The sequence below is a fragment of the Vanacampus margaritifer genome, chromosome 4 (assembly GCF_051991255.1).
Source record: "Vanacampus margaritifer isolate UIUO_Vmar chromosome 4, RoL_Vmar_1.0, whole genome shotgun sequence".
In the NCBI taxonomy this organism is placed as follows: Eukaryota; Metazoa; Chordata; class Actinopteri; order Syngnathiformes; family Syngnathidae; genus Vanacampus; species Vanacampus margaritifer.
The window spans coordinates 19,354,532-19,369,411 of NC_135435.1; the positions used below are offsets into that span (position 1 = coordinate 19,354,532).

Below are 14,880 nucleotides of genomic sequence, written 5' to 3' on the forward strand. Positions count from 1 at the left end.
CTGTGATACTTTATTATGTTTTTTTTTTTTTTACAAGTCTTTTATTCAAAACCTTTTGACCTGTTGACCCTCAACTAGTGGTACTAAAGTTTTTGACCTATCCAGGGAGTCCTGTAATATTTGTTGCATCAATTGAGATGTTTTTCCCCGTTTTTTCCTAAAATTGAAAAATATTATTTCACATTTCACATTTTATTTTAACTCATTCACTGCCATTGACGCCTATATACGTCAAAAACAAATCTTAACTGCTTCTATTATTTTAACATTTTCCCACTTTTTCTTAACAAGAGTATGAAATAATCTTAAAAAAAAGAGAAGATGATCAAAAATTAGCAATACAAGGCAGGTTCATTTAAGATGTTATATTGTTCATAATGTATGCCCTCCAATTGACTGGCGACAAGTCCAGGTTTTACACAAACTCTTGTCCAAAGTTAGTTGGGATAAGCTCCAGCTCACCTCTAACTTTTACGAGGATAAGAAATGTAGAAAATGTATGGATAACATAGTGGTGACAAAAATGGATGTGACTACCATTGAGCCAAACTCTTTTCAGGATTTAATCTTGCTTTAAAACAGAGCATTGTGCACAAAATACATACTTTGAATATGACTCAATTCCCATCTTTACCTGAGGGGATTTATTTTTTTGGGCAAGGTTGTCATGTTAAGTCTTGCACAGCTGAAACTCTCTTAAACGTATTACGCAATCTTTTCTGGATGTAAATGTGAAGTGACTAAAGCCTGACGGGAGATTGCAGTGCAGTGCGGGACTGCATTTAGTTTTAACGGTTTAACAAGCTCATTAAAAATGTTAATTTAAACATAATACATTATATATTCTATTATTCTTTTCACGTAAAGCACAGCTGCAGCCTGGCGCAGCGTCAATACATTTGTGGCCACCAGGTGTTAATACAGTAGATTTTTAGTAATGCCGTTAAGTGTGTAAAGAACAGGTTGTCAACTCTACAACTGCAAAAAATGGTCCTCCTGCATCTCCTTCTCAGCTGCCCTGTCCTGGTCCTGCCGAGAAATGCCGAAGACCCACCTCAAGGCCTCTGACTGTAGTCGTCCGGCTAGAAGCAAACACATCAGAAATCAGCGGTATTCAAGTACAGTGATGGAGAGGATCCATATTGAAACTCACCTGATCGATCCATGTTTGTCAAGGACTCACCAGAGCCCATCTCCTGTTCGATATTCGTATCAAACGGATAGTCCATCCATAATGGACCGGCAGACCCCTCATAACCTGAACCGTCCTCAGGCTGTACAACCTCAGTGGACTCGCTCGTCAAACCTTCTTCCTCCAATGGCAGGCCATCACTGGAATTGACAATCACAGTCAAATATCAGACATAGGAGACTATTTAATGTAACTATTAGTGAATTTGGGATTCTCAGTCATCAATTGTCATCATTACAGCTGCAAATATTTTGATACAATTGATTTTTGAACCCTGGTAGAATTCTGTTCTCTTCGTTCGAGTTGTTTTAAAGACACAATTGTTTATACAGCAAGTGGTCATAATTGTGTGCAATCTTGTTATTCATATTTCCTCACACATGACTTTAAAATACCACTCTCTTATTAACCACTTTAAATCCAACAAAATGTGCTAAAGTGTGCCGCATTCCCTCGTATTAAACAATAGACCAGAAACGACAGCCAACCATGCGTCACAGACCACTTCCTGTCGACGCTTCCCTTTGGCTTCCTGTTCAAGGCGAGCTGACAAACGTGAACGCTGCTGCTCTGTATTTAGGAAAAGTCCCCATCACGGGGCGCCAGATGAGATTGACACCTCTATACAACATGTCACCATCTTCACTCAGTAACTGACTTAACTCATTCACTGCCATTGACGGCTATAGACGTCAAAAATTCATTTGAACTATTTCTATTAGTTTAACATTTTTTTCCCATTTTTGTTAACAAGAGTATGAAAACCTAGATTTTTTTTATTGTACTTATAAAACAGATATAAAATTAGTGATTAATCGTGAGTTAAGTTATGCGATTAATTATGATTAAAAAATGTAATCGCCTGACGCCCCTAATTTTTAATAATCTTTTATTTTTTTTAAAGAAAGAAAAGATTATTAAAAACAAAAAATATAAATAAATTTACTTTTTTATAAAGAAGAAAAGATTATTAAAAATTAGGGGTTTATTTTGTAATTTATTGCATGACTTCACTAGTTAACTCACGATTAATCACAAATGTTATATCTGATCTAAATGTACAATTATTTTTTTCTAGGTTTTGATACTGTTGTTAACAAAAGTGGGGGGGAAAGTTAAACTAATAGAAATAGTTGAAATGAATGTTTGACGTCTATAGCCGTCAATGGCAGAGAATGAGTTAATATCCCTTGAAAACACATTTTCCATGACAGATCTGCGTATGCGCTTCAGTGATTTCAACACCGAAGCAACTACATGAAATGTGATTTAATGTATTCATGTCATAGTTTCCTTTGAGATGATAAACTGACGCTATCTGTGTCATTTCAGAAGAACCGAAAGAGGAAATGAGAGTAATACGAACGCAGACCCAGTAATCACATACAGAAATCTCAGGTCAGGTATCGCACAAATACGACATGAAAGACACATGCACTTGTTTTGTAGCATTCAGGTAACTTTTTTTCATGTGAAGAAAGCCTACAATTTGCTGACTAACTTAATGCGGTAAGCGTACAAATACCCATCACAGTCTTTTAACTACGTACAGTTATTAATTTTAATAATTAATCTGTTCCAGCCTCTCCAAACCAAAACAAATAAGTTTTTGTAATGTACTTTTTATAATAACACTCTATAATATAATTGTACAGTACATTATAAAAGTATACAAATAAAATCCTCAGAATCTTAAGAATCAAGCAGTTCTTTATGTGTTTCTGTGAAGTGCTTTGTGACAGCTATGGCAGTTTGATAGCGCTCTATAAATAAAGATGACTTGACTTGACTTGTCATTAGTTAAATACGACTCCTTGCTATGTGCGACTAAGCCACCGGGGGCAGTATAATACAGTCATGACCAGAGCTGTATATGAAAAGAGTTTGGCCAATCACGCTGTGATTGGTCAACTGCTGGTCACATGACATACAGACGCCATCTTGTTACCCTGCCGAAACCAAGTTGGCCAAACTCTCTCTATACACGGCTCTGGTCATGGCACAAATGGACTGAAGACTTCCATAACTACTTTAAGGAACTCATTGATTGATGCTATTTGCAGCAACTATCGACAGTATACGATTTGTTAGCTCATCTTTAGCGTTTTACACTGTGTGCTAGGATTAAGCTTGCACTACTCTGCATGTGTGTCCAAAATGTGCATTCACTAGACTCTTTACTAGCGTGAGATTTAACACAAGCTGTATTATCATCTGTATGGCCTCCATGTGCCCGTATGCACTCCCTGCCAAATTTTTACCCCTGTCATTGTTAACATTTTACTATTTCATTTTATATTTCACCTCTTTTGAATTTAGTTATAGTTGTGAAGATGTAGATATAACTATGTTAAGTCAATATAGCTTGATGAGTAATGCTTTTGTCCTCTTTGTTATCTGTTGTCTTTTCCCAGAAATGAGAAAGTTAATAAGTTTCTATTATTTATCTAAGAAGTCTAGTTTCTGTTCGTTAGAAATCCGGTTTTTGAAAGTTCATGGACGAGCTAGCATACTGGGAGGGGGACAGGCGTTTTCCTGGGAAACATTGGGGGTTTTTTTCTAATAAAAGTCCCGTGTCTGAGAAAGAGGACACACATTTGGACAGAAACATGGCTTGGTGAAATTCCTTTGTGTCATCAGAAACTTTCTGATTAAAAAACCTTGCAAGGACCCTCTTCACGAGATCTCAACTCTGATTTATTTGAACACGCAAAAGATTACAAAAACAGGTAATCTAACATCATGTACTTCACCAAATAAGTCTCACTGTGATGCAGCACACTTATAGACAACCACAAATTACTACTTCAATAATAAGCCGTGACTAACAAATACTTACAGGTACTGCGCACTGGAAGCAGGCAGTTTGGTCGGCAGGTCTGGACTCCACTCCATCGGTGGACTTTGTTGAGTCACGCAGTTGGCACGTTCGCCCTCAGGTCGACACTTGACAAACTTATACACGGCAGTTTTGGGCGCTCCTAAAAACGAAACAAAAAACAAAAAGGATTCTATATTCTAATATTATTTTATTTAATGAAACATATGGAGTGTTTCAGGAGATTACGACATGACTCTGCAACAGGATAAAGTAACAGTCGGCACGCTGGTGGAGGAAGTGATGGCGACATGGTGTTTTCTCAATAGTTGGTGCTTGTACTTCAACAAACTGTTAATGAAAAGCATCATCTGGAAAGTGTGGGCGTTGGTGTTTCAGGGAATATCTTTTGTTCACTCCAATTTGGAGTTGAAATCAAATCAAGCACATGATGTCATGATCATGTAACTCCTGAGGGTTTAATGTCAGGTCTGACTCAAATTTATGTTGGAACACCCACAATTAAGCAGTAAAGCATTTGATTTTTGCAGTGCAGGCCTTCACAAACATGTTCAGCTCTAACTACATGTGTCGTTCCTTGCCAGAACAAAAGCTTACCAAACACATGCTAAAGCGCCAAGAAATACTGTACCGTACTTAAAATGAATGATAAAGCGCACAACAGACATGAATTACAATAAAATAAAATAGCTTAGTTACTAATAAAAAGTGATTGGGGGCCATTTTGTGTGTGAGTGATTAGCCTGATGCCATATTAGGCAAATCACTCACACTACCTGTATATATACAAACTTTTTTTTTAGTGGCTCATGAATTTATTCATGTATGTATCATATAGTAAGTTATCATTAAATTAACTATATACACATTTAAAAATATAGCAAGTAGTAATAATAATAATAATAATAATAATAAATATTGCAGGTGGTCTGTAAAAAAAAGTGATCTGCTGAATACGCAATATAGGTGTATACATGGTGCACTATAAGTTTTTATACATTTATTATACATGTAATGTATCTCTCTATATCTGAAACATGAGAAAGAACATGTTGAGAAACTTTAAAATATATATTTTTTAATCTTATGTTTCAAATCATATCCTCTGTATGCATTGGAAACGTACGGCCCACCCTGTGTCAAGGGAGGATCAAATTCAAAGATCGTGAAGATTATTTTTGGAATTTTTAAAATCCACTTTCATTTCATTTAATTCCATTCTTTAGAAGAAAAATAAATGAAAGGGGGACAGAAAGAAGAAAAACTTGCCCCTAATCAACACACACACACACACACACACAAAGGTCAAACCAAAATAAATGACAGCAAACAGTCTGCTAATTATATTTTTCCAGAAATTGTGCCTTTATACATTTTTTAAAAATAGAAATGGAATGAGATTTTTGTTTTATAATCCAGATTGTTCCACGAACTGACACCTTGAGTTGAAATAAATCGTTCTTTTTGTTTTGTTCTGTATTTAGGTTTGAAAAAAATATCTGTTCCTCTTAATTTGTACTCACGTTTCCTTTTTTTTTTTTTTTGATTTGTATGTTAATTGGTAATATTTAATGATGCGCTTTATACATTACTTTAAAGCAATTCAACTCCCTCAATTCATTACATTTTTTAAGTTTTAAATTGTATGAATATTGGATTAGTGATCTCTGTATCCACGACAGAAAACGACACAGATAGCACGTTTCTGCAAAAGAAAAATGGGTTCAGTGTAGGTTTTGGCTGTGCACCCCCACACTTCAATGTAATAGGTCAGGTATGGAACAATCAGTGAATTATATAACAAGAACAAAACATTCTAGTTCAATGATTCTTTGACCTTGTATAAAACGGCTACAGTTTGGGATACTTTCCTTCTATCCCAAATGTCTTAGGTACATTTCTGTATTGTGTCTCTATAGACAGAAATGGACTATACAACTGTATCTTTCAAAGTAGCGTTCACTGTGAAACAAACTCAAGTTGGGTTTTTTTTGTGTCTGTGTTAACATATCAACTACAGTCGCTCACAAAAGTATCCTGGCCTGTACCAGAAACTGCCTGTTAAAACAACTTTTTTTTTTCTGTCACAATTAAAAGCCTCCACTATCATGTTAACATCAGTAGGAATTCCAAACTACCTTCTGCGTGTAAGGCCAAGAGGCAGCAGGCAGCGATGAAGAGGGTCCAAGCCATTCTCAGTTTCAGGACACAACAATAAAAGAGAACAAAAACACTTCTTTCCAGGGCTGAAGACTGAGTTCAAATGCCTGACACATGCACGCAAACACTCACAGACACACTCCTGAGACTGAGCTCAGCCCTCTGACTGCGTCATGGTTTCCTGAAGTATTTCTTGCATTCAAAAAAAAAAAAAAGTCCGTGAGCATCCTGAGTGGAAACTTTTACTTTCTCGAATCAAGATCTTATCTTCATCTAACTGCATGAAAGGGAAATACCACATGACATAATTGCCTAATTAGTTTCAATTAAGGCTTAACTGGCCTGATAATGATAATGATGGGGATAAGGAGAAAGAAGAGATAAAAACTGTGTAATGTGCACCGAATATGTTGTTGACATGTTATATAAGCGCAAAACAAATATAACAACCACTGATTAACAAATATTTCTATAAAGTAAAATGTAAAAAAGTAGTATTTAAAAAACAAAAACAAATTGAATATTAATTCAAAATCAAACTTGCAAATTAATTATAGCAGTTTTATATTTTCCTAACATTTGTTATCTGCGTATTGGATAAAATAAATCACACGTTCATGTATATTTTCAGGCCATTATCAGGAGTTTGAGGGTGTTTCCGTGGAATCCATGTGTCACTCTTACTAGAAACTTAGTTTCGCTATAAACGTCTACTCTATCTGCATTAATTGATTGTTTACTTCTTCAATGAATCATAGCTTTTGTGGAAAAAGTGGTGATTGTCAAACAGCTGTGTTGTGAAAGTTCATTTTCTATGCAAACTGGTTCATAGTTCGGTTCACAAGTTTTTATATGTTTTTTTATTTTAAATAAATGACAATATTTACAATAAGTTTCAGTGAGCCGTTACCCTCAAAACACTGGCATATCCCCCGACTTTGTTGCCACCCATTCAGAGCACACTAGCAAACAACTGCAACTTTCACTCTACAGTCTCAAGGAAAAAATGTTTCTTGAATGGTCTTTTTTAAAATACGGAATTAAAACAAAAATAGGACTGTAAAGTGTCAAGATTGGTTCTTACCAATCTGAACCAGGCCGTGGTAGGAAACGAGCTGTCAAACACTAAACCATGAAACGATGGGGCGCCTGCGATTATATGACGGTTGCCCAATTTGAATTTACCGTAGATTGAAAATGACATCAAGCCAGTTCGGGGCTCACGTAACAACCAATCATGGCTCAATTTGTGAGCGTCACATGACCAAACTCATTTATTCCAAATAAATGTATTCGTCCAACGGGGACATGTAAAAATGATTCTTTATCCTCCATACCTTCACAAAGTCTTTGTCCACATTCATCTGACCTTTCATCAGTCTGTCAAGCATTGATCTGAGCTGACACATCAACACCAAGTCACAGGAAGTGATAACATCAATTTTCCTAAACCGAAAAATTTACCGCTACATGAAGCATGAACCCAGAATTACTTTATTTTTAACATCCAGATACTGTTAACTAAAAGTGACACATTTCCGTCACTATTTTCTACGTTTCTACTCCTACTAACTAGCTTGTCATTTCGTATGGGAGTTTGAGTGTTTTTGTTGTTTAGAAGTCAAGTGTATTTACTTACGTTTGTATGACGCCATAATTACAAAATCACAATTTATCAACTTAATCTTAAAGAGGAAGCACTGCGATCTCGGACAAAGGCCTTGCGGTCAGATGAGTCCTGCTTATGCGTCTGACTCTTTTGCAATCTGTTCCGTTGACAACCAATGAATATACAGCGGCGCCTTGAGCTACAACTAGACTTTTTTTTTGTTTTTTGCTTTGACTTGTGGGCAAATTTTTCTATGGTGGCAGTACAAGCAGCAGTTCAGCAGATAGAGGGAAAAACAGGCTTCAAGCTCTCGATTGCCACCACTAGTTTAGGTTTACCATCAAACTATTATAAAACGGAGAATTATATGTTGAGTATTTAAAAGAAACACATCCATTTAGTTTAATGCTAACAAAGTAAAATGCTATTGACGGGGGAAACAAACAGCATTGGTGTCATGATGTTATAACCATTTAAGTAACGGATTTATATGGCTTTTTTATGACAAAAAAAAACTGCCATTTGAACAGAAGGATATTATATATATATATATATATACACATATACACATATACACACACACATATATATATATATATATATATATATAAATACATACACATACAATAAAACAACAGAAAACCGTAGTGATGTAAAATATACAGATCCATGATGTATAATCTCAACCTGATGCATTGCAAAATCAAATTGTGAAATCTCAGTTATAGAGCGTGTAGTGGTTAACATGCAAATTTTGGAAGTGTGCGCTGAGCTGTCGTTCGGCTGAACGGTCTGAACTGATCGGTCATGCACGGGACAGGCTCCATCTCCCTGTAACCCTGAACCAGATAAGCGCTACAGAAAATGGATGGGTTAAAAAGACCTACATATGAAAAGACACATGATAATTGCATGGAGTATTTATTATCATTGCATACATTATCTACATTTACATAATACTATTAGGATGGGGGGAAACAATAAAAGTACACATGTGCAATGTTTTATTGAAGGGAATAATTACGATATTCTTTGTATGCGACCATTCACTGGATGGCACATAGCATGCACACACGGCACAAACGATGAATGATAAATTCAAACGCTGCAAATTCAGTTGTTAGCAGCCATCCTCGCTTTGAGGCGGTTGATCTTGAGAGGAAGAAGGCCGACCATCTCCTTACTCAATTCCAGCTCCGATGTCACGACAGAGGCAGCTTCGGGGTGGGCTTCGCAGTACTGAACCACATATCTGGAAGACAAGCAGTATGCAGCTCATCATAATTATCTGGAATTTGGAGACGTTGACTTGGTCAAGTCAAGTCCATAAATCATTCACACCAAAAAGCATTACAAGTACTCGTATAATATGAGTAGAGCCAATACAAGCAGCTAACATCAAAAGATACTAATGCTTAGTTTTGATTTATTTTATTTTGTATTCTTTTTTTGTATTGTTTAATTTAGTTTTTAATTATTAATGTATATATTATATTACGGAGCCCCTAGAGTGACATGGGAGAATTAAAAAACAAACATATGTTTCTCGTCCTAACAAGAAAGTTTTTCGTCCGAACAAGAAACTCATAAAAAAAAAAAAATGCTATTATGTCACTTTAGGGGCTCCGTATTATATATAATATATTTGTATATTTTATTAATTTAACAATTTTAATTATTTTATTTATTTTTTTAATTGTTTTTTTATGTATGTATTTAAAAGCAATATAAGTCTTGCTTTGCTGCCATCTGGTGGCATCTTGCAAACATTGGCTTCCCTTAATATATTCATGTTTTTTTGCAATGAGGATATAAATGAATGCAATATATCATTCACTTGAATGTTGGTATTCATGAATTAAAAAAAAAAAAAAAAAGCAAAAATGACACATTGCCGTCACCAATGACCATTTGTGGTCTTTGTAGAGGCAAAGATTTGACTGCAGCTCCCATTTTGGCTCTCCTTGGTTTGTGCAGATATATCACCTAAAGATTGCGACGAATGCTTATCGACATACTTGTAGTTTTCCAGTGAGTTGTTGAGGTTGTCCAGCTGTGAATGCGGGAGAGAGCAAATCAGGCGGCTGTGCATTCGGGCCACTCTGAAGCGGGCCACCAGGGCCGGTCTGAGCACTTCCTCTTCCAGGTGCTCGGGAAACTTTCCGTCCGGAGACCGCAGAGAATCCAGGAACATCTGGAAGTACCTGGCGAGGGGAGGGTTCAAAGTCATTGCGTACGGTAAACCATGGACCGATCCCTGCCTTGCGAACACCAAGTACTACTTTCCTATTAAAAAGGTGTTGGTAGCATTTTATAGACCACAAGAAGCAACCAGAAGAAGAAGAATGACTCGAATAATTCAAGTATCCCCGCAAGTGGTCAAGGATAGACACAGCCGCCGGTGCACTTGATTGAATTAAATAGTAAAAAAAAAAAAAACATGTTACAAGCAAATTTATACATGTACTGCTAATGACCACCACACGCCAGGTCTTTTAGCACACCGATTGGTTAGCCAATTAACAGCTAGCCAACTCACATTCCATGACGCCCACGTCACTCACCAGGCCAGGCTCTCTGCCTTTTAAAACCCATAAAAATAATAACTGCACCGCACATGCTGATGTGATTAATAATGCAAAATAAATTTTTATCCAATGTTTCAAATAATGTCAAGTCAACTTTATTCATATAGTAACTTAAAATGTAAAGAAACAACTCAAAGTGCTCTACCAAGAAAAAATGGAATAATAGGGAGAATGTTAATGTTTTTCAGTGAATAGTTTAGAAAGAAAAAAACATGAAAAGATTCATTTCTGACAAGCAAACCACTAACTGGTGAGGTGTCACTTTACAGGAAAGAAAAGGTGGGGAACTTGTAGATTATAAATACATATACATTTGACGGAATTAAATACAAGTGCAGTAAACCCGCTATAGCTTAATGCACACTCACTTGGCGGATGCAGAGCAGAGGCTGTTGAATTTCTTTATGGTGTGGCTATCAAGAGACTGCGTGTCAGCCTGTCTGTTGGCCAGAGTCAGTTTCAGGTCCATCATTTCATTGTAGATCTCGGCCAGCTCAAACATCAACTGTCTGCGGATCATGAGGTAGTACTGGGAGTTCAGTTCTACAAAAAAAAAAGCAGAGATGTGCATTTATTGTAAGACGGTGCTAAAATTGGCACACACAAAATAAATACAATTGAAGTCAAGTGACAAGCGTACCAAGGCAGATGGTCTCCAGCATGTCGACACGTCGTTTGTGCATCTTGCAGCGTCGCTCGGTGTCTTCTTCAAAGAAGGCCAGAGTCCTGAAGAGAGCGCTGTGGTCCTGCAGGATCTCCACGTGGTCTGTCACATAGCCGTCCATCTGAAAGTACTCCTTCGCCTAAGAGGTGAAACAAAAACAGCGCTGATGAAGATTTGACACAGCTTCCATCACTTTCTCCACATGTGTGTTTTGGCAAATCCTGTTCATCACATCTCCATTTTTTGGGGGGTTTACAAAGCAAAAAATACAAATAAAAATGCCCGTATTGTATGTAGCGGTGTTTTATAGTTTTTTTTATAATCATTGAAATTGAGCGGTGAATATTTTTAATTGGTCCATCTAATCCAGTATGTGAGTGCTGTGTTGTGAGTCCATGTTGACCCTTGCAGTACCTGTGTGACATAGTTCTGTCCCACCAGAAATACATTCCTGGCCTCGTCAAAGTCCAGCGGGAGCAAGCAGCTCACCTGGAAACGGCACATGGGACGATATGATCATTTTCAGAGACAACATTCGAATCGTATCGAATTGAACTGTGACCTTCTCCTCCAAGCTTGCGATGGAGTCAAAAGTGTCCTCAGAGCCAAACAACACAGCGCTCTTCCTGCCCTTTTCTTCCTCCTCCACCTCGAGCCTCCTCCTCGTCTTCATCTCATCCTGAAGATCGGTATCCAGCTCCCCAATGTCGTTCTGCTCGGAGACAACCGTCGCCATTCAGTTTGCAAAAGGGAAGCGTGTCCCTGGAGTTTTGAAATAGCAAGACAGCACCTCCAGCGCTTTCTTGGCATCCTCAAGGAGGATGCGGCAGTATTTGATCCAGCATCTTGCTATCTCGGCTCGCTTCTGTCTCAGCTGGTCCCGACGCTCGCTCTCTATCTCGCCTGGAAACATGGGAAGAGAATTTTAGATTTGTGTATTTATATTTGACACAAATACAATTAAACATCTTGTTAGTTACATTACATGTATTAAATACATTGTAATTGTATTATGTACAGTATAATGAATTTAACCCTGGAGAACCCAAGAACCCTTTTCTTCTTTGGAAAATTATGAATTATACATTAAATGACTGCTATAAGTTCACTGAACACCAAAATATATGTTTTTTCAATTTTAACCCTTTATTCCCTAATTTAGGATTAGGGCGAAATTTGACCCTTTTGGGATTTAGGGGTATCATTTCGAAAAATCAGAATAACAAAAACTGTCAGTAAACTACTTAGAATTTAAGAAAATAATCAATCAAATACACAGCTACATTGAACAATATATTTTTTTTGTTTTATTTGTTGCATTTTAGAACTGGATTTTGAATGTACAAACACACTTTGGCCAATGGAAACAAGAACACAGGGACAAAATCACTGCTGGAAAAAAAAAAGGTCTTTGTTATTTGAGCAGCAGAATTTATAGGGGCCAAATTTGACCCCGTGGGTTCTCCAGGGTTATAGTCAAGTGAGGCTACATTCAAATCTAGCAGGAATGAAAAAGACATTACAACGTCACCCACTTGACCATCTCCCTCATACTCGGAACAAAACATCTTGTGTGTTCCTAATATGCTCTGACCTGAGGAAGAGATGAGAAGATATTGGGAAAAAAATCATCAACACAAACACTCACTCTCTTGCGCGGCAGCCTCAGAGGGAACGTCTCCTGCTAAACCAGCTATGACGGTGGCCGCTGAGAGGCAGTGTCTCCCCTCCATGTATTGCCCCTGAGGATAAACCACACACAAACCTTGTGACTCACACTGACAAGCCAACAACTGTCCGTGTACTGCAGATCACATAACACACGAGTTATCAACAAATCAGGCAATTATGAGTTTAACAATCCCTCGAATTAACTAATTTTAGATCCACCCGGACCTCACCTTTGTGATGTAATACTGTGACAGCGTCGCGGCATTGAGAGCCCACTCGATTGGACTGAACTGACCTAACTGCAGCTGTCTCTGTAGCGTGCTGTGGCAGTAGGTGGCCGCTCGCTCTGTTTGACCTGGCAAGACACTTGTGTTGTTACTTTCCACTAAACAACAACATCTTAAGACATTCTGATGTGTCTGATGACTGTCAGTTTTAGAAACGTGCAGCAATGCACTGAATGAGTAATGGATTAAAAATGTTGAGATTTTCAAAAAAAAAGAGAGAGACAAAGAGATATGAATTTGACTCACCAAGGTTCTGATAGACCTGTGCAAGGTAATACATAGTGTGTGTATAGGCCAACTCAAACCTGGTAAAAGAAGAAATGAATAATAAAGCAGAAGGCAAAAATGGAGCAAAGGCAAACAGCTGTGCTATGAATAAAAACCTACTTTTTGTTCTTTTCCTGATGTGTCATCAGCTTCTCATTGGTAGTAAAATACTCCACCAGATCAGTAGGAGGACTTCCATCCTGTACATGATTTTTATTTTATTTTATTTGAATTGCAGTGGTGGCTAGACCACAAACCACCTTACCTCCTTCATGTAACGCAGGTATATGGCCTCGGCAGTTTCCAGGTATCCCTGTGCCGTGTCAATCTCTTCCCGACCTGCCCAGAGAATGCCCAACTGGTTCTGAAATCACATAAACACAGGTGCAGAAAATAGAAGAGTGGTTAGCGCTGTTTAATCATCTAACTCAATCGTGATTCAGGATAACAGATATTGTAATATCTACTACTGGAATGACACATTATCACACCACCATTTACCTCTCTTTACTCTGGATACAATTTTCAGTATGGTTAATAATATTTAACAGCTGTGTACATTTGTGCTGTACTTTTTTAAATTTTTTTACTTAAAACCCCTAGGCGTTATTGTGACAAATGTTGGGCTTTTTGTTGGTTCTGACCAAGCCATTTCAAAATAAAAATACTGCCCACGGGTTAAACGTTTAACATAAAACATTGCGGCCCAACTGGCGAGGCGAATTTGAAATCCGATTGGGTAAAGAAACAGACATTTATTTAATGCAACAACAAACTTAGAGATCATCAGAAACGAGCTATTTACCCGGACATGGATGAATAACGACACATTTTCGGTAGACACTCTGCATCTCTCCAGCAGTTTCATGCAGTTCATTAGGTGCTCTTGGCCGGCCGACAGCTCCTCCGTGTCCACATGGTTCACGCCCAAGTAATATTCCACCGCCGCAAGCTTCGCGGTCCTTAGTCCGGTGGGCGAGTCGCCGCCGAAGCCCTGCTCGAACAATTCCTCCAGCTGGCCGTCAATCGGCTGCTCCGTCGGCCTTTGGTCGCCGCCCTGTGCTCCGCCGTCTTCATCCCCGTCGCCGGCCTCGAAACTCTTCAGCGAGCAGTGTATCTCCCGGAGGAGGTCTCTGGCTTTGTACTTGGAGTGATATGGGTCATTTTCAGGGTCGTTTCGTGATTTGACTTCAGTCAAGTTTTGGGCGTTGGTAAATTTATCGCAGATTGCTATCCACTCGTCGCTGCTGAGGGACGCCATGTTGCTTATCTTGTTTTGATGTGACCTGTCTGAAAGTGATAGTACTGACACCTACTGGTGGAAATAGGAAATGAGCTACGCAACCTTTTGTACGTCATTTTCCTTTTCTCACATGATCATGACACCTTTTCTTTTTTTTATCCATGGAACACGCATTCATTTCAGAAAGTATCAAAATTCATATTGTTTATCATAGATACATACAACATAGTATAATGTTTCTTAACCTACTGTACAGGCCAAAAGTTTGAACACACTTTCTTATTCAATTCATTTCATTTTTTCTCATGACTGGTTACGTTGTAGATTCTCACTGAAAGCATCAAAACTATGTATGAACTG

The 14,880-nt window shown here is 37.9% G+C and overlaps 2 protein-coding genes across 2 annotated transcripts; both read right to left on the reverse strand.

Moving 5' to 3' along the window:
• Window positions 1-539: 539 nt before the first annotated feature.
• srgn (serglycin) lies at window positions 540-6,338 on the reverse strand. Its single transcript, XM_077563887.1, has 4 exons — window positions 6,170-6,338; window positions 4,032-4,173; window positions 1,154-1,332; window positions 540-1,082 (listed from the first exon to the last, which is right to left on the reverse strand). Exons 1-4 carry the CDS (start codon window positions 6,222-6,224, stop codon window positions 973-975), a joined length of 486 nt encoding a protein of 161 aa, XP_077420013.1. The 5' UTR covers window positions 6,225-6,338; the 3' UTR covers window positions 540-972.
• Window positions 6,339-8,704: 2,366 nt separating this feature from the next.
• On the reverse strand, window positions 8,705-14,574 carry kifbp (kinesin family binding protein). Its single transcript, XM_077564847.1, has 13 exons — window positions 14,083-14,574; window positions 13,543-13,641; window positions 13,398-13,477; window positions 13,257-13,315; window positions 12,954-13,078; window positions 12,701-12,794; window positions 11,843-11,955; window positions 11,615-11,764; window positions 11,467-11,541; window positions 11,029-11,191; window positions 10,757-10,931; window positions 9,819-10,004; window positions 8,705-9,052 (listed from the first exon to the last, which is right to left on the reverse strand). The coding sequence occupies exons 1-13, from the start codon at window positions 14,536-14,538 to the stop codon at window positions 8,914-8,916; spliced, it is 1,914 nt and encodes a 637-aa protein (XP_077420973.1). The 5' UTR covers window positions 14,539-14,574; the 3' UTR covers window positions 8,705-8,913.
• Between the last annotated feature and the right edge of the window lie 306 nt (window positions 14,575-14,880).

Coding starts and splice junctions, on each gene's coding strand:
- srgn (XM_077563887.1), bottom strand. CDS start 6,224: ATGGCTTGGACCCTCTTCATCGCTGCCTGCTGCCTCTTGGCCTTACAC. Junction 1,333..4,031: donor GCTTCCAGTGCGCAGTACCT/GTAAGTATTTGT, acceptor TGTCAATTCCAG/TGATGGCCTGCCATTGGAGG. Junction 1,083..1,153: donor GACAAACATGGATCGATCAG/GTGAGTTTCAAT, acceptor GTTTGCTTCTAG/CCGGACGACTACAGTCAGAG.
- kifbp (XM_077564847.1), bottom strand. CDS start 14,538: ATGGCGTCCCTCAGCAGCGACGAGTGGATAGCAATCTGCGATAAATTT. Junction 13,478..13,542: donor ACCTGCGTTACATGAAGGAG/GTAAGGTGGTTT, acceptor AATCATGTACAG/GATGGAAGTCCTCCTACTGA. Junction 9,053..9,818: donor AACTCACTGGAAAACTACAA/GTATGTCGATAA, acceptor CTTGTCTTCCAG/ATATGTGGTTCAGTACTGCG.